Raw genomic sequence first — 18,837 nt, 5'->3', positions numbered from 1 at the left:
CAGGAGTACCATTGGCCTTCCATATCCACGGATTTTTCATCCACGAATTCAAGCATCCACAGATATCCCAAAAATATACATTCCAAAAAGCAAAGCTTGATTTTGCCATCATATATAAGGGACACCATTTTACTAAGCCATTGTATTGCGTGGGGCTTGAGCGTCCCTGGATTTTGGTATGCAAACCCCAGCGGATACCAATGGACCACAGTACAGTATATAAATTCCAAAAAGCAAACCTGATTTCTGATAGTATGCTCTCTTGTCTTTATGTATGAGACACCACTTTATTATGCCATTGTATTTAATGGGACATGAGCATCCATGGATTTTGGCATCCAGGGAGGGTCCTGGAACCAAACCCAGTGGATACTGAGGGCCCAATGTATTCATGGCTATGGGAGATTCAGGGGGGAATTTAAAATAATATATTGTGATTTAACATAATGCTATCTATGGACACAGTGCTTATGAGCAGAGTTGGGAACCAGTCCTTTTTTTCAGACTACAACTCCCAGGATTTCCAGCCAGCATTCTGGATATGGATCATGTGAAATGTTGGAGGGTATGCCATCCATGTTTGTATCCCAGCATGTTGAGGACTACAACACCCATCAACCGTAACCAACACAGATAATAGTAACTGATTTAGGGATGTGTAGTCCAGAGCATCTGACAGTCTTCACTTGCTTATCCTTGTTTTAAAGAGAGACTAAAATTTTGCAACTGAAGTTCTAGGAAGCTTCCTCAGCGGATGACTATCGGAAACCAAATTGTTGTCCTTTAGTTCCCACGCTTGTTTTTTAAAGTATATTTTGTGGTTTGTAAACTATCTTTCATTAGCTGCGTGGGCTCACTTAAGCCTCTTTTTAATTCTTGGTTAGAAAAAGGCAATTTAGCTGTTTTTCCCTTTTCAGAAATGCTTATACATCCATCTCAGATTTGATAAACAGAGAGGGAAACCATGAGCGGCTGAAACAAACAAAGTGGGTTTAAAGAACTTTTTGTGAAACAAACAAAAGAACCTAGCAGATGATATATACTTTGTTTTGTCTGCTTTCTTGGAGAGTAGAGGAGGCAAAGGGCTGACGGCTCTCAAGAACGGGGGGCAAAAAAGGTGAAAGAATCCAAAGGTTAACACAAAAAGAGAGATGGCTTGCCTCCAAAAACATGCCAGTCCTCAAACTAGATAGAATTGCTAACCAGCAGTATATCATATTGTTGCAGGCTTCCTGAATGCACCATGCCCTTAAAATGCCCAGAGACAGTTCCGGTTAATCCTTTACCATCCCATTTTTCCAGCTGCTTTTAAACCGTCCCAGTTTCTCTCTCCTCCTCCCGCTTTCCCCCTTTGCTCTCTGCTGACTTCAATTGCTGCAAACAGAATGCAAAGGGATCTTGCAACCCCTTTGAGACTAAGTGAAAGAAAGAAGGTGGTAGCAGGTGCTTTTGTAGAAGATCCTACTTCCTCAGGTGCATTAACTCTGGTTTGCACACAGTTAACTCAGGAAGGAGGAGAGGAGAGGGCAGAGGCTTCCCCTAAAGTAAACTGCTGCATCTTCTCCCATTTTGTGTGCTCTTCCTCATTAACAACTTTGACCATCTTGAACATACTCTGATGTTGCTTGGTCACATATGTCCTAGTGTTCATCTGTGAAATGTTGACAGATGCTAAAATTGACAGATGCTCAAGAGATGCTAAAATTCCCATTATTATTATCATTATCATTATTATTGGGAGCTGTAGTAAAATTGCATATGGAAGCCATCAGGTTGGGAAGGAACAGTCCAGCTCCCTGCATCCTCAACCAGGGTGAGCCATAGCTATATTGGCTATCCCTTCAGCCACCATCTTGAGGGGAGAGAGGCAAGCTAGCTCCAACTGCCTGCCTGGAAGAAGAAAAAGCCCTCCCTTCAGCCACCATCTTGGGGGGGAGAGAGGCAGGCTAGCTCCAACTGCCTGCCTGGAAGAAGAAAAAACCCCTCCCTTCAGCCACCATCTTGGGGGGAGAGAGGCCTGTTATGTTTTTGTTTTGTTTTTTTACTTTGTATTGTACTTCCTGTTGTTCACCGCTTTGATCTAATTTGGAAAAGCGGTATATAAATAAACATTATTATTATTATTATTATTAGAAGATTCTGGGAGTAACTGTATCCAAAGGTAACTTTTCCAGTTGTGTCCCTAACCTATAGCAGTATACAATAAATAGTACAATCCTCCATTTTGAAGTTCCAGGCAAATCCCATTTACTCTCAGGTTAGTGTGTAAAAAGACCCAAGTCTTAACAGAGGAGAGATCTATCAGCAACTCTTAGCAACTATGGATAAATAAAACCCCAAAGACTCATTTGTTGTCTGGTGCTTTTCTCCTAAAAAGGATTTTACAGAGTTGTGTGTGTTTAAAATTAATTCTTCATTGGATTTTAGTATTTCGGTGAGCGAGATGCATTTGTGTCTCTGCCCATCCATTCTAACCGAACATGAATTTCAATGTTTTGTGTAATGTACTGTTATTTGTTACTTGTTGTTATGGAGACTTTGTGTCGTGGAAACCACCTTCGGGACCTTCTTCCCCGAAAGGATGGTTTGGATTCTTTTTTGGTAATAAGAGCAGTAGTATTAATAAGAAATGACCCTCCATGGCCAGATGCAGTATACTTATTATTTATTTATTTTTAAACTGCCTTCTTCTCGATCCAGGCACTCAAGGCAGCTAACAAAATCCAGGTTAAAACAGTATAAGCACTAAAATTACAAAGTTCAAAAAACAAATATTACTGTTTTAAAGAGTTCAGATTCTCCTTTATGGAGTCAAATTTGAGCGCTCTTGTCTCAGATCAAGATCAGAATTCAGGAGCCGGGAAACAGGATGAATGAACAGTGTGAATATTTTCATCTCTTCCCCTCTTGCCTCCACAGCATCCCAATGGTACAGCTCTCAGATATGGGAAACTACCAGTGTGTAGCCTTGGTGAACGGATCCGAAGTCTTATCTGATGAAGCTTACCTGCAACTGGAAGGTAAAATCTCTCACTCATTGGAGTTTATCAGACATGGAGAATTGGAAGTATAATCCAATGGCAATCCGAACACAATCATGGGATTTAACATTATTGCGTGACAGACTACCACATGCAATTTCAAGCAATGAGAAGTCAGTCCGAACGCAATCATGGGGTTTCACATTATTGCATGAGAGGTGATCATATGCAATTTTGGGCAATGGCAAGCTATTTTCAGGCAATGGGAAGTCAGTTCGAATGCAATTCGAATTCACATACATTCGCTGAACTAGAAAATCAGCAGATTCAAGGGGGACACAAGGTGTGGGAGATTGACAGGTAATCTCATAGTCACTGATAATCATTAAACTTTGGGGATTTGATCCTGTGTAAGACCTGACTCCACTACTTTGATCAAACACTTTATGTACATATGTGTACATACTTGTATTTTTTGAGCTGTGCTACTGATCTGTCAAGATTGCAGGCTTACTGCAAGAACGGTACTCGGGTGAATAAGAAAGAAAAACCTTTAGTTAGCTTTTCCCAGCCTAACTTTTCCTGTGGTGCTTAATCTTCCTGCTAATGACAGAATCCCACGCTTTGCTGAGCCTCCGAAGAATTCAAGGTGGGTCAGAACAATTACGTTTTAAAGCTACCTCCTGCATAGTTAGCAACCATAAATAAGAAACAGGAGTGGATTGTGACCTGGGTCAGCATCAAAATGCTGCCAAGTATAGGTTGCATCAAAGGTAGGGACTGTACCTGAAATAGTTGATCAGGTCTAACACATTGAACCAACATTTCTGTATAATTTTACATCCTTGTACTTTTCTAGGCCAGGATAAGGTGAAGCATTTGAGTGCTAACATAGTGATGCCCAGGTCATGATCCGCTCCTCTTTCTTATTTATGGTGGCCAACTATGCTGGAGATAGCTTCCTTCACTTATAGCTGCTCACCATAAACCTACCTCTAAATCTAGTATAAACACCAGGAAAAGTATAGCCATTGGATAGCCATTATTTACTGACCTGGAAGCCTTGCCAACGACAACATTGTTTTAAATGCGACTGTCTTTAATTCTTTTTCTGATTTTTAAATTAAATTGTAAAATTAATTTTTAAAAATGTTTTACATTGTTTAAATATGGTTCACAGTTGGGTGCAATTTTAATGTTGGCTTTTCTATATTTTGAAGTATATGCTACTACTTTTTAATTGGGGAGCTGCCTTGTGTCTCAATCTGGGAGGAAGGGAAGATATAAAATGATGATGGTGATGATGATGATATGTCTCCCTTTCTCCACCTGGACACCAGACTGGAGTTCAATTGTGTTTGTTTGCTGAGTATTTTATTTTTTCACCCAGGTCTTCCTTTTTTCACGGATGAGCCTCAGGATCTAGAGGTCACTGCCAACACCCCTTTCAACCTCAGCTGCAGGGCCCAAGGACCCCCAGAACCTGTCCTGGTGATCTGGCTTCAAGACAGCATTCCCCTCAACTCCTTGGTTGACCCATTGGCCCAGACACCTTCCATGTTGGTGATGAAAGGTGAGTCGCTTCCGACTGCATTCATTTCTCTTGTTCAGAAAATAGGAAAAGTGACTATAATCCAGAGGCATAACCCTATAAGGATCCCTGGTTGTGCAGTAGTTAAATGCCAATGCTACAGCCACAAGGTTGTGAATTTGATCCCAGGGCTCCAAGGTTGACTCAGCCTTCCATCATTTCGTAGGTCAATAAAATGAGTACCCAGCTTGTTGGGGGCAATTGGTTTACAGATTGCAAACCGCTCAGGGAGTACTGAGTTCACTGGTAAGCAATAGAGAAACATAAGTGATGTTGCTGTTGCTATAAGGCACAAGGATGGTATTCATGGCAGGAGCTTGGGCCATCACACAGGACTGCAGGATTGGTAGCCACAATCCTTCCCTGTTGTAGCTTTTCCTGTGGAAGACGTGTGACAATGAGTTGTTGTGTACTTCAAATTATTTCTGACTTATGGTGACCCTAAGATCCTATTGTAGGGTTTTTTCGATAGGATTTGTTCAGCAAAGGTTTGTCGGTGCCTTCCTCGGAGAATGAGAGAGTGTGACTTGGTTAAGGCCACTATGCTGGCTGTGAAAATGAGTAGAAGCCATATAAAAGCATAGCAGACCCCATCCATGCCAACCAGGCTGATATGGAAGCAAGGAAAGTGAGAATATGGATTCTGCCCCTTCATTAAATTTTCCTTTAGTCCCTACATTTCTAGCATTGCAGAGCGTGAGATATTTGTAGACTTTTCTGTTTGTTGTGTTCGCCTTCCTTTGGTCAGTGCTTGCCTCTTTTCTTTGGACTCTTAAGCTGTGTTTCTGAATGCTCAAGTCACGTTTTGAGTGACTGCAGTGCTAGAAATTTGGCAAAGTGATGGAAAACTTCATTGGGGAGGTTAGAACTCCTATTTGGGGCAGGACAATAATGTCGTAGTTTTCTCCCTCCTCCTGTAGCTATACTTGTGTGAGCAGCGGGTGGATTAAGCCCTATATAGCTATATATCTATGAGTGAAAAAGTCCTTCCAGAGAAAGACACATCTGGCGTTTGGGATGGGTCCCTATCATCTCGATCTGTACATGCCCTGGAGGTTCCAGTATTAGACCTTATATGCCTGCCTTCCTTCCTTCCTTCCTTCCTTACTTACTTACTTACTTACTTAACTCCATTTACAGTTTGTGGCTTTGTTTTTCTTAACTGCTGCTAGATTTTCTCCAGCCGAAGCTTTTTGGCTGTGAAGGCTCCCAACGTTCATCTCGGGAGCCCTAAATGCTAATCCCTGTGGTGTGGGAACACATTCTAGGTTATTCAACGTATAAAGACATTCTTCTCTCTCAATGTGGAACAGCAGCTTCAATACACAACCTTTTTTCACCTGCTTGGCATGTTCTGGGGGCCGACTGACCCCAGGGCTGAAAATAGTAGTTTTCAGTCTGAGTCCAAAAGGAGCCCTGGTTCGGACTGAGCTTTGTTTTCAACTCCTGTATCTCATTTTCCCTATCAGGGCGGCTGAGCCAAAAAAACAGCCTTTTATTTGTATTTGTATTTTCCTCTCCATTCCACTGGCTTGCAAAGAGGGAATTTTGAGTCTCCCAGCAGCTCTGCTTTGGCTCGGCTGAGGAATGGCTGTAGAAGGGGAGGGAAGTGAATACATGAGACCCCCTATTCTCGCCTTCCTTTCAGCCTCGCTTCATGAGCCCACTTTCCCTCTCTTTGGCATTTCTGTCTTTGCTAATTGTCTCATACCCCCCCAATACCCTCAAAGCCAGGACTGTCCCCAACCCACAGCCTCTTTTGTTCCCTTTTCTATGGAGGTTGGTTCCCGATGGCTCAGGCGAGGAGGGGGTTTGCTCTGAGCGTGGGAACAGGCGTGCCCCACAGCAAAGGTTGCCAAATACCAATTGGGCAGTGGGCAGGCATGTGTGTCTGTGTGCGCGGCCATCTATGGCCCTTGTTGCTCACGATGGTTAGAAACAACACCTTGTTTTACATTCCTCATCGGCGTAATCCTTACCGTAACCCTGTAAAGTAGGCCAAACATATAGGCAGTGTGGAGCATGGCAATTTATTGTGGGTAGGGGGGGTATGCATGCCAGGACTTTCCCCCTTGTTCCTGGCGCAGCAGGGAAGGGCAATGCCATGAGTCACGCAGACCAGCCAACATTTCGCAGATGAAAACTGGGACATGATGAATGGCCAGGCAAAATCAGAGCAAGGTCAAGATGGCATGAGTTATTAATGCAGATGAACAGATAAGATAGGAGGGACTACAGCAGTATGTTTTTGCTTGAGCCTCTTGGGAAGGGCAAGGTTCTTCCACATACTCTTCTTTCTCTTCTGCTGAGTTCACTGAGTGCAAACTATTTTTAATTTCACTTTGATCATTTGCAGCTATTGAGGTAAGCCCAGGACAAAGGGGAAAAGTAGAAGCAGGAAAGAGAAAGTGGGATTTTTTACAGCAATTGAAAAAGTGAGAAGGCAGAGCATTAGTTGGGACCATTCCTGCTAACATGGAAGATATGGTCACACAGTCCAGTGGAAAGGAGAACCTAGGGTATCAGATTAATTCTTTATTTCATCTCCATCCTCTTTTTCCTGCTTCAGGGAGCTCAAGAAATTGTCCATGGCTTTCTGTCCCCTTTTGCTCCCATCTTATCTCTCTTCTTAGGACTGGAGCGTGGCTTTGGTGTGGCTTCCAGCCTCTTAGGATGCATGCATCATTTAAACAACACACTTCCAAAGTGACCCGAAGCAGCTTTATTTTGGCCTGTACAGTATGTTCAGGCCCAGAGTCCTTTCCAGTAGGCTTAGGCAAAAGCAAACTGCTGCCCTATCTTATAGCTTGTGTGTTCTTCACAATAACTTTTCCTGTCTTGACCATCTTGATGTTGCTTGGCCACACAGACCTCAGTTTTCATCTATGAAATATTGAAGGGTCTGCTTCCCTGGCATTTTCTTTCCTCACCCAGAGCTGGGAAATATTGCACTTTTGGATTCTAACATCCAGAATTTCCCAGCCAGCATGGCTGCTAGCCTGGCTGCTTGGGGTTTCCTTAGAGTCGTGGTCCTCAAAAAGTAACTTTAGCTAACTCTCCAGCTCTCTGTTGCTTTTGCACTCCCGGATTTGCCTGGCTCTGTCTGCTGGCATTTCCTTTTCCGCTGCTTTGATGATCAGCTCCAGTGCGTTTTTGGTCTTGTTCCCGGCAGCTTCTCAGCAGCCTCACCACTGGTCCTTTTTGTTGGAAGCAGGTGAGCAATTAGCCAAAGCCAGCTACTGTGGGAGCCTTTCCCCCATCTTTTTCTTTTGCTGATGCGGCACATGCGTGGGGTTGCACACAGCCAAACCAGACGCCTGGGTAAGAGGAAGTGGTTCCGGCAGGGTTTTGTGGTCCAAGGGACATTCCTTGTTCCTCCTGGAATAGAAACTTCATCAAGGCAACAAGAGAGTCTCTTCAAGCCATTGCCCCAGTCCAACGTTTTTGGACCCAGTGGCTCCATGCAAAGGTCTATGCCAAGAGTGGGCAACTTGTAGTCCAAGGATGCTTTTGTGCCCTTTATCTTCTCTGGCATCACCAAATTGATGTTTTTTTTCTGGCCAAAAAAGAGGACACGTTGCTGATCCCACAAGACTCCAGAGCAACAATGGACCCTTTACCTATATTGCAAGGCCTCTTGCAACTGTTTAATACAGAGGTTCCCTAACTTTCGTCATCCAGATGTTTTAGACTTTGGCGCCCAGAATTCCTGATTATTAGCAAAGCTGGCTAGAGCCTCTGGAAATTCAAGTCCAAAATACCTGGAAGACTAATGTTTTGGGAATCACTGGCACATAAAAAAAAACCCATACACATTTGACAACCAGAACTGGATTTCCATCCCTTTAGGTCTTTTGATTGATATTTGATTGATTGATTGATCTTCGTCTGAAGAAACTTGCTAAGAAAACTCTATGATAGGTTTGCCTTAGGGTCGCCATAAGTCAGAAATGACTTGAAGGCACACAACCACCACCACCTGCCTTCTCATGATATGACCATAGTATGACAGCTTCAGTTAGACATCTTGGTTTCAAGGGAGAGTTTAGCCTTAGAATCATAGACTCATAGAGTTGGAAGAAACCACAAGGGCCATCCAGTTCAACCCCCTACCATGCAAGAAATCTAAATCAAAGCATCCCCGACGGATGGCCATCCAGCCTCTGTTTGAAGACTTGATTTGCTCTAGGATCCATTTATTTGTCTTTTTAGCAGTCCACAGTATCCTTAGAACTCTCCTCCAGCACCATATCTCAAATGAGTTGATTTTCTTCCTATCAGCTTTCTTCGTTGTCGTCCAGCTTTCACAACCATGTCCAGATTTATACAACTATTCAAGTGAGAGTTGCATTTCAGAGCCCTAAATCAGCAATACTTGGGCATGCTGGATGAAGTAACTTCCCATCACTCAGCATCTCCATGGCAGGAGAAGCCCCACTTGCTGGGTTTTAGCATGTTAAGCTGATCAATGCATGGGAGAGGGGATGGTGTTGAGAAACTAACCGGGTCAATTGCATGCCCTCTGATATTTCACAGAGGAAAACTGGGACACATGTGGCCAAGCAACATCAGAGTGTGGTCCAGATGGAAAAAGCTATAAAAAGGAAGGGCGAGGATGCAAGCTAGGAGAGGCAGCAGCAGTTTGGTTTTGCAAGAAATTACTGGGAAGGAAAAGACCAGCCCCATGCTGAATTAATGGAATGCAAACTACTTTTGCCCCTTTGAACTGAAGTGAGAGCCAACACGGTGTAGTGGTCTCAGCATTGGACTAAGACTCTGGAGACCAGGGTCCAAAACACACTGCAGAAATAATCCAGTTTGAAACCGCTTTAACTTCCCTGGCTCAGTGCCTGGGAAATGTAGTTTTGTGAGACATTAGCCTTCTCTCTCAGAGACCTCTGGTGACACAATTAACTACAGCTCCTAGGATTCCCTAGCACTGAGCCAGGGCAGTTAAAGCAGTGGGATGAAAAATTGGGATGACAAATTGGGATTGTCCTTGTCGGTTCAGGACAGTGATGTGCAGTTATGGCCCTAAAGCTCTGTCCTGTTTTGGCTCTCGCCATCGGTGTTGATAAACCTTTCTTGGCCTGGGCATCTATTTTCTTTACAATACAGATAATAACAATGTAGGTTCCAATTCTCACGGCACCTTTCTCCAGGCACTTCTTTTTTTGTTGTTTGGTTTTGCCCCCTGGGATTCAAAAGCAATTTGGAGGAGGAATGGCTCCTGGACTATGTGGGCACGCCTCTCCCAAAGTGCGGACCTGTTTCTTTTGTCGCCTCTAGTCAAACAGGTTTGGCAGAGTTTTGACATGGTTCCACATATACACCTCTCAAGACTGTCAGACCTGTTTGGCGAACAATGGGACAAAAAAACCCCAATGTCCACCTGTCCCATGGGAAGTAAAACATTGTGCCACTGAAAGGACTTTCAGTTCTTTCTTCAATGTTGATGTCCATCCCTAGAAGAGGAACTTGGCTCCAGAAAGTCCCTCTCTCTCATTGATTTGTTGTTGTTAGCTGTCCTTTAGTCAGTTCTGTTCATGGTAACCCCGTGGATGTGCCATTTCCAAGAATCCAAATCTTCCATTGAAGTCTTGCCCAGATCCTGCAAGCCCTTGACAAAAAAATCCTGATTCATTCTGGTTTGTAGTCTTCTTCTCTTTCTTCAACCCTCTCTACCTTTCCTAGCATTATTGTTTTTTCTAGTGATCCGTGCCTTCTCAGGATGTGGCCAAAGCACGATAGTCTCAACTTGATCATCTTTGCTTCCAAGGAGTCCCTGGCCTGATCTGTTCAAGAACCCATATGTTTGTCTTCATTGATATACTTGTATTAAACCCATGCTGTCCTTCTCTCCTTTGCTGAGAGAAAACTGCACCACACTCGAATGGGGTGTGTGCCTGTGAGCGTTGCCTCACCCGACATGCCTGCCATTCCTTTTTGTCTTTCTTCGGTTAATTTGGCCTCCTTGTCATGGCAGTTAGTGAGTCAAGGAAAGGGAATGTTGGGCAGGAGATGACACACGTCTGAGTCAGGAACTGGGATCCTGTATCCTGGGGGATTTCAGCCAGGAGAGCCTTTGGAAAGTGGAGAAATTGAGAGAATGATGTTTGAGTTTTGGACTAGGATACTGGGAGATTAGGGTTCAGTTCCTCACTCTGCTCTGCCATGACCAACTACACTTCCCAGAATTCCATAGCACTGAGCCATGGCAGTGAAAGTGGTGCCAAAGCAGATTATTTCTGCAGCATGGATGCAGCCCCAGAAGCAGTCTGCCTTTCATTCCTCATCCTCTTCCCCCTTTCCTCCAATACTTATAACCAACTCCTCTGTCTTTTGTGTATAGACTATTCAAAACAAGTTACATACACTTTTTGCAATCTGTGGAATTCTTTTTTACACTACACAGTTGTTGAAATAAGTTAGAGCCCAACAGCTACAGAGAGGAAGGGTGCATTTCTGGAATGCAGAAAGACCAGAATCAACTTTTTTATTTAAGGCTGGGCTGGAGAACTGCAGTAGATCTGAGGGTCAATATTCTGCCCCTGGGACCCTCCAAGGGCTATGTGTTGCCAAAAATGCCAAACCATAAGAAAATGAAGCAAAACCAGAAGCAATCAGAAGTCATCTTCTAGTTTTGAAAGGGAAAAAAATACCCACATAGCTTTTAAAATGTTAAACAGGGGTTCAACTCATTTTAAAGAGAATTGCCACTTTTTGAGACTTTGCAGAGAGAGAGAGAGAGAGAGAGAGAGAGAGAGAAATCACTCTTTCTTTCACCAGAGAAAGAGTGCATTGGGAAACTGGGAGAGTCAAGGACTAGATTAATCCTCTGCCCTCATACTTTTTAAGCTGTTTTTAACATATCTCAGTTTCTGTCTTCTCTTCCCACTTTCCCCCTTTGTCTTCTGCCTATTGGTGCAAACTATCAACCTTATGTTTAAAAGGGCAAAAGTAGTGTGCACTCCATTGACTTAGCAGGGGGAAAAGGTGAAGAAGGGACAGCAACTTGCCCTTTCCAGTAGGCTCAGGCAAAAGCAAACTGCTGTGGCTTCCCCTAGCTTTGTCATTCACTAAGAGTTTGGTTGTGTTTCTGCAATGTAGTTAAGGATTGGTAAAAGTATGAGCGGAAACTATGATGTAGGATCTCCGTTGTGTTTTTTAAAACCTTAATCCCCATTTGTGCCAAGGCATTTCAGGGGTATGGTTGGTGATGGCATAGATACACCAGATCCTCCATCCAGAGCCAGCTTTGCCATTAGGTGGATTGAAGGAGCTACCTTAGACAGCCAGATGATTTGGTGTGCCACAAAAAGGCAGCCAGTAGAAACTGCGAGAATCCCCAAGCAACTAGACATAACAAAATGTATGTGTGTTGTGTGCCTTCAAGCTGTTTCTGACTTATGGCAATGTTCCGAGGAGTTTGCTATTGCCTTCTCCTGAGGCTGAGAGAGTGTGACTTGCACCCAAGGCTACCCAGTGGGTTTCATAGCCAAGCTGGGCATCAAACTTTGGTCTCCAGAGTCATAGTCCAACACTCTCAAACAACTATGGCACGCTGTCTCTCAGAGCTCTTTATCTCTACATACCTTCCAACATTTCACAGATGAAAACTGGGAAGCCTGTGGCCAAGTAAGGTTGGACTGTGATCAGGGTAACCAGACATCCTCCTTTCCCAGAACATGTCTGACATTTCAGCTTTTGTCCAGGAAGAATCCCAAAATCTCCATTTTGAGCATGACTAAGAAGCATGAATTTACAGTATATTAATTAATATGTGTGTTTTTCGCTTTAGTGACTTGTACCCAAGCTCACCCAGCAGATTTCATATGGCTAAGCAGGAACTGAACCCCGGTCTCCAGAGTTCTAGTCCGACACTCGAACCACTACTCCATGCTGGTTCCCAGAGGCAAGCTAGTTGGAATCAGATGCTCCATTTTATCTCAGCAAGCCTTTGCATTTCATGCCCCTAAGTGGGTTCCCTCTCTCTGGCTGGTCCTTTCTATCAGTGCCATCTGCTCAAGCGGGCAACAGCAGGCAGCAGTTGCCCACTTGTTGACTCATTCCTTACAGGAATGATGTGGTCAGAATGCAGCATGGTGAGAGGGCTGGATATGGCCTCCGTCTTTCCCCTTGTCATCGCTCTCCTTTGCAGCCAGCGGCACTTTGCCCTAATTCCTTTCTTCCCCACAGTGATGTCAGTGCCACCGCGTTGCCAGCCTGCCTGCCTCGGTTTTTGTCAATGCCATCTGCTTGTGCAGGTGGCAGGCTCTGAGTGCCCACTGGCTGACTCAGCCCTTGCAGGAGCCGTGGTGGTCAGAAAATAGCATTCATGGTAGTGATGGATATTGTTCTGTCTGGGCTTTCCCCCAAAGAATTGGGTTTGAAATGCAACTTAGTTGTTGTGCGGAGGATCACCACACTTTTTCCAAAGCTCTAAATTTGTCACTGGGGTTGTTGAGGACTCACATTTCCCACATCATAAAATCCAATATTTTGTGCAAATATGCACACATATACACTAGGTTCATGCTCTTGTTCATGTTCATGTTCAAGATTGTTGCACAAGGGTCAGAGGGACCTATTAGCCAATGCCTGTGTTACTATTACTGATAACTCTTCCCCCTTCATACCTGTATAGTCAGATCAGCTGACCAAGGCTGCATCCGCACTGCAGAAATAATCTGGGTTGACACCACTTTAATGTCATGGCTCATGCTATGGAATTCTGGGATTTTGTTTGAATCTTGTTTTAATCTGTGTAATGAAATCTGTGTAATGAGCCATCCTAGGTCTCTTATTGGGAGAAACATGGGATATACCATATATACTTGATTATAAGTTGATCTCATGTGTAGGTTGAGGGCAGGTTTTGGGGCTTCACCAAAAAGGTGAGGTTAGCATAGGGTTTGGGAGGAGGAAAGAGCGATGGTGCCCCATAAAAGTGCCCAATGCATAAAAAGCAGGACTGGGTGGAGGCACTTTCCGAAAGAGGAGGCCTGTTGTAAAATGAGTAAAGCTCACAGGCGTGGACTTCTGGAGATAAATACATTTAAGTGATTTCTCTTTCTCTTTTGATAGCAGAAGTTTGTTTTGTTTTGTTCTTAATAATAAAGCTGGCTTTTGTCTTTGGAATGGCATGGTTCACTGCAGCAGATAATTCTTCTCTTCCCAAGGTATTGTTTTTCGCCTGTAGAGGTTATTTATGCTTCTGGCGTTCATCCATAGGGACACTTCCATCGTCTTCTGCAAAAGTGCAAAGGATCCTGGGGTCCGATGTTTCGACTATACTGTGGATAGGGCACTGAAGTGCCGTGAACCAGCCTGTGCATGGCACACAACCCTAAATATGTGATACATCATACCTTCTAACTGGCCCAACTTGGTAGGGACTCCCCTGGTTAATTCTCTATAATCCCACTTCTTCAGGTGCTTTTAAAATGTCCCAGGTTTTCTCTCCACCTCCCACTTTCATTCTTTGTCCTCATCTTACTTGAATCACTGCAAACTGAGTTCAAAAGCAGTTTGCACCCATTTAACTCAGCAAGAGGGAGAGAAGAGAAGGTGGCAGCACCTTCTCCTTCCCAGTTGATTCAAGCAAAAGCAAACAGCTGTGGCTTCTCCTAGCCTGTATGTTCTTCCACATTCATAACTTTTGGCACATCGACCACACTCTGATGTTGCTTGGGCATAAGGTCGCCTGGTTTTCCATTGTGAAATGTTGGAAGGTATGGTTTTACCCCCAATAAATACAAATGTGTTTTGAATAACCCTGGAAAGGGGAGAGTGCCACTGTTATGCTCACAAATTCTTGAGATGGAGACTGTAGTAAAGGTGCCTGGTACTCCTAGTGCGGCATAGTGGTTTGAGCATTGGACTAAGGATACTGAGAGACCAGAGTTCGAATCCTGACTCAACCATGGAAACCCACTGGGTGATCTTGGGCAAGTTGCACACTCTCAGCCTCAGAGGATGACAATGGCAAACCCCCTCTGAAGAAACTTGCCAAGAAAACCCTATAATGGGTTTGTCTGAGGGTCGCCATAAGTTGGAAACAACTTGAAAGCATGCAACAACAATAAAATTTCTGGGAAACTACTTCACAGAAACTACTTGTTTGGAGGTTGATTGGAATTGTTGTGCCCAAAAGGAATTTTTTCCAACCTCTGTCTCCTGATGTCCCTTCGCAGTGTCACAGCGCTCTGTCTTGTCAATTCTAACCTCCTTTCCCCTAACCAGGGATAAATAAGCCCAGGAGCCCTGGCTCAAGGGACTAGTTGAAGCATGGAAAAAGGGCCAATGTTTGGAGCCAGACATAAGGAAACCCAAACCACAGACGGGTGGGCGGGAGGAACAGGACATACCAGCTGGGACTCAAGACTGGTCCCCAGATGTTGCTCCTCTGGAGGAGGCAGGAAGGGAAGGGACGTGGTTTCGCTCAGAGAAAACAATGTCATTCTGGTTCTTCACCCACGGGTTTATAGTGTAACTACAATACTCAGTTACAGCAATTTGGGTAAATATGGGTTGAGTCTCCTTTATGTGGAATTCCAAAATATGAAGCATTCCAAAAAGCAAAGCTTTTTTCTGGGTGGTGGAGATAGTGGTGACACTTTTGCTTTCTGATGGCTCAGTGTCCACAAACTTGGTTTCATACACAATATTATTTAAAATGTCATGTATAAAATTACTTTCAGACTATGGGGTTTATCACACGAAGGAGATCGGGACTGTGTTATTATTTTACTACGTTTTATTTTGATTGTAACCCACCCCAATCCTCCGGGGAGAGGTGGGCTATAAATAAATATTATTATCATTATTATTATTTAGCCCAGAAAAATTGTGTAATTACTCGAGACGATTTCACACAATGTCGCACAAAACCCACCATTAAAGTGGTCACAAATAAGCATTAACACGCATCTTTTTACTTTGGGGATTTCAACGACAATGCATTTCTGATATCACTTTTTTTACGCAATTGAGTGTGATAATCATTTGTGCAATTACTTGCCATTTTCGCTTTATTTGCAGGATGCTTTAAATGCACTTTATTTTTTCTTTAATGCCAAAACTAGCCCCGGTGTGATAAACTCCTATGTGTATAAGGTGTATACGAAACAGAAATGAATGTCATCATTAGACATTGGTCCTCTCTCCAAGATGTCTCCTTATGTAGATGCATATATTCCAAACCCTGGAAAACTCTAAAATCCAAAACGTTTCTGGTCCCAAGCATTTCAGATAAGGGAGACTCAACCTACATAATACTGTAGTTGGCCTCCTCCTTTCACAAGACAGTAAGAAGAAATGGTAAAAATGCTGAACAGCAGCAATGGGAATTGTAGTGTAACGTGAGCATTTTTATTCACATAGGCAGGATGGGAACAGGATTAAACAATAGCTTTTTTTGGCTATTATTGTGCTGTTCTTTCTTTTTGCAACGTATGTGTGGGAACGGAAAGGTTGTTGTTATGGAAAGCTCTCTTTTTATGGGGGGGATGTTTCTGGCATGCTATAGTCCTCTGCAAGAAAGAACATCCCAGGAGTGTCCCCAATGGTGTTCGCTTGGGGTTTTGTCTGCCTTTAATTTGAAACAGGACGGAGCGTGTGTGAAGGCTGCTGTAGGTTACTCTTTAGAAGTCCCTTGTGTCCAATGTTAGCGTGGGAGTAGGAAATGTGGATTTACTTCAGCGGCTCAAATTATAGGCAGAATGAGAATCCTGCCTCCTTGCCTCCTGAGCTTATGGTCCGTTTCACAACTGTTTTTGGAAGGCTTTGTGCATTAGAAAGAAGGGAGGCACGCTTGACTAAAGCGGATGGTGGTCAGGTAACTCCTAGGAGGCATTCACACTTATTGTTTTGTCCCAAGGAGATCTGGATCTCTGCAGTGATGCAATACCGGATCGGTGGTCCCACTACGTTTTCCATTTCCAAATCTCTCCATGGCATTTTAACCCTGTTGCCATTCACACTTGCCACCCTTTTGGTTTAAAATTTCAGTTTCTGGGAATAATGCAGCACTATGCGAATCAGTTCAATATCTTATTCACTTCCAAAGATGTGGATCATTGCAGCTCTTTAAAAAAGACATGCTTAAGGACATGGTGTCGAATACATCAGGTCAAGCGGATATTTCTGTGGCCCTTGAATTCATTGTATGATCTTGAGCATAAACAATGGTCCTGAAGTCTTAATATTCCCCATCTTGAATCTGGAGAACAACTGAAATTCTCTACATGTTCTTGAATTCATTGTATGATCTTGAGCATAAACAATGATCGCAAAGTCTTAGCATTCCCCATCTGTAAATTGGGAGAGCATTCTGTCAATTGAGAGTTCCTCACAGGAATATTGTGAAGACTATAGGGCTACCAAGAGTATCAGAATATCGAACCTAGAACTGAAGTGCAAATACCAATAATCATTGCCATTTAAAAATTGCAATTCATATTTAGTTAATATTAATCCACGCATGCTTTTGTCTTTTAGGTCTAAATCACAGTGCATCCTTCTCATGCGAAGCCAACAATGCTAAGGGAGTGAGCACATCGCGAACTGCAGTGGTGACAGGTGAGAGGAAGTTGTAGGGACAATATAGCAATCTATGGGGAAACCCTGACATAATTATTCTTCCTATGCTGACAGTCAAGACTATTTTGGGTTGTTGATGGCGTCTTTGTACTTAAGGTGCTAGTTGCTAACAACAAACAAACACATAAATGCAAATTCCATTCATTTGGGGGAAAGCTGATAGTTAACTGTATCAGAATATGCATTGGGAAGAGTATTTAATTCTTTCCTCCTCTAATGTAGTTTTGGGGGAAATCTGCTGAATGAATCTGGTATTTGTTTTTTGCAGAGACAGGAACCATTGTGGGGGGATTTCCTGCCAATGCAAATATAAGATTTTGAGAAGGGATTTTCCTTTGGACCATTGTAGGCCTGGAAAGAGTTAAGACCATCCACTGCCTGCTCTGATCCTTTCATTATCTGCTTTGAGCCTAGCTGATACAATTTGTCTTTTGAAATCCATACAGATACATGAACACTTTTAATTTAATTTCTAGCTTGTCTCTGAGTCTGAATTGCACTGTTCTGCACAAAAACATACATTTTGACTTGGAAATGAATAATTGCAAATATGATGTCTACCCCTGCTAGACATCTTCTGTGAAATATTCTTGTTCTGATTTTTCTGAAGACAGTAACCATGTCCTTGTGCCCCTGTTTTCCTTGGCTATTCTCACAGTGATACCTGGACAACCACGTAACTTATCCCTTGTGCATCGCAGTGACCACAGCTTGGAAGTGTCATGGGAGCCTGGGGCCAGTGGGGCTTATGCTTTGGAGCTCTGCACCATCCAGGTAAAAAAAGTGATGGCTTAGAACAACAGAGGTTTGATGTAAGGAAGCCATCCAGGAATCCTAGGGCTCCAGTTTGCCTCTCTGCCATTTCCACTACAGTCCTGTAAAGAAACTCTTTTATTTTTGGAAACAATTTCCTGTCCAACTTCTGCTTCCGTCGGACATCCGCTCCCATCCTCCTGGCTCAGTCCCATGAAATGTGACATCTCCCCGGTATGGGGAACCGAAAAGGCTGAGCAAGGGAAAGCAGGAGCCAAGAAACAAAACTGATAACAGAGAGGGGATTTCCGAGGTGTGATAATTCATGCAGACTCCTCTCTGCCCCAATCCAATTCATGAAGCAGGCTTGAGATGATAAGAGTGATCTGTACCATTTCTGGATAGAGGTGGAGCAGGATTGCCATTTTGAATATTCTCCCATGTTAAAACACATTAAAGCTGTCCAAAAGTAGAAGGCTGATACATCTGGGGGTGATTTACCATCTGTATAATCAAAATATATATTTTCTGGAGGTAGCCTCAAGTGAAGGAGAGAGAAATATAAGTTTTTGAGTCCCACCCCTGGAAACCATAAATGTAATGTTCGTGAGGAAGAGTCTACCTATAGGAGAGATGCCATAGCTCAGTGATAGAGCACATGCTTTGCATGCACAAAGTCTCAAAATTCTGTGGCATCTCCATTGACCGGGTGGGGCTTCTCTTTCTGAAGCCCACAGAGAACATGAATAGATGGTACTGGTGTTAGTGTGATAACTCATGTCATCATTGCCAGGCTCAGAGCCACCAAGCTAATGGTCCTTCAGGAGTAGATTGGGATGCTATGGAAAAGAAAGGCTCTGGTCTACTTCCCATTGATGGTTGGGGGAGCAGGGCACCCAAAAGGATGTC

General features: G+C 43.5%; 1 protein-coding gene across 1 annotated transcript in view; it reads left to right on the top strand.

The window, feature by feature from the left end:
- LOC121917602 (tyrosine-protein kinase receptor UFO-like) overlaps positions 1–18,837 on the top strand; it is a 48,679-nt gene that overhangs the window by 11,665 nt on the left and 18,177 nt on the right. The window contains 4 exon segments of the mRNA XM_042443692.1: positions 2,920–3,020; positions 4,372–4,554; positions 17,074–17,154; positions 17,834–17,949. Of these exon segments, the coding sequence (XP_042299626.1) occupies positions 2,920–3,020; positions 4,372–4,554; positions 17,074–17,154; positions 17,834–17,949 (481 nt within the window).

The sequence above is a fragment of the Sceloporus undulatus genome, unplaced genomic scaffold (genome assembly GCF_019175285.1).
Source record: "Sceloporus undulatus isolate JIND9_A2432 ecotype Alabama unplaced genomic scaffold, SceUnd_v1.1 scaffold_24, whole genome shotgun sequence".
NCBI classification, from domain to species: domain Eukaryota; kingdom Metazoa; phylum Chordata; class Lepidosauria; order Squamata; family Phrynosomatidae; genus Sceloporus; species Sceloporus undulatus.
This window is presented reverse-complemented; position numbering and strand designations above follow the sequence as displayed.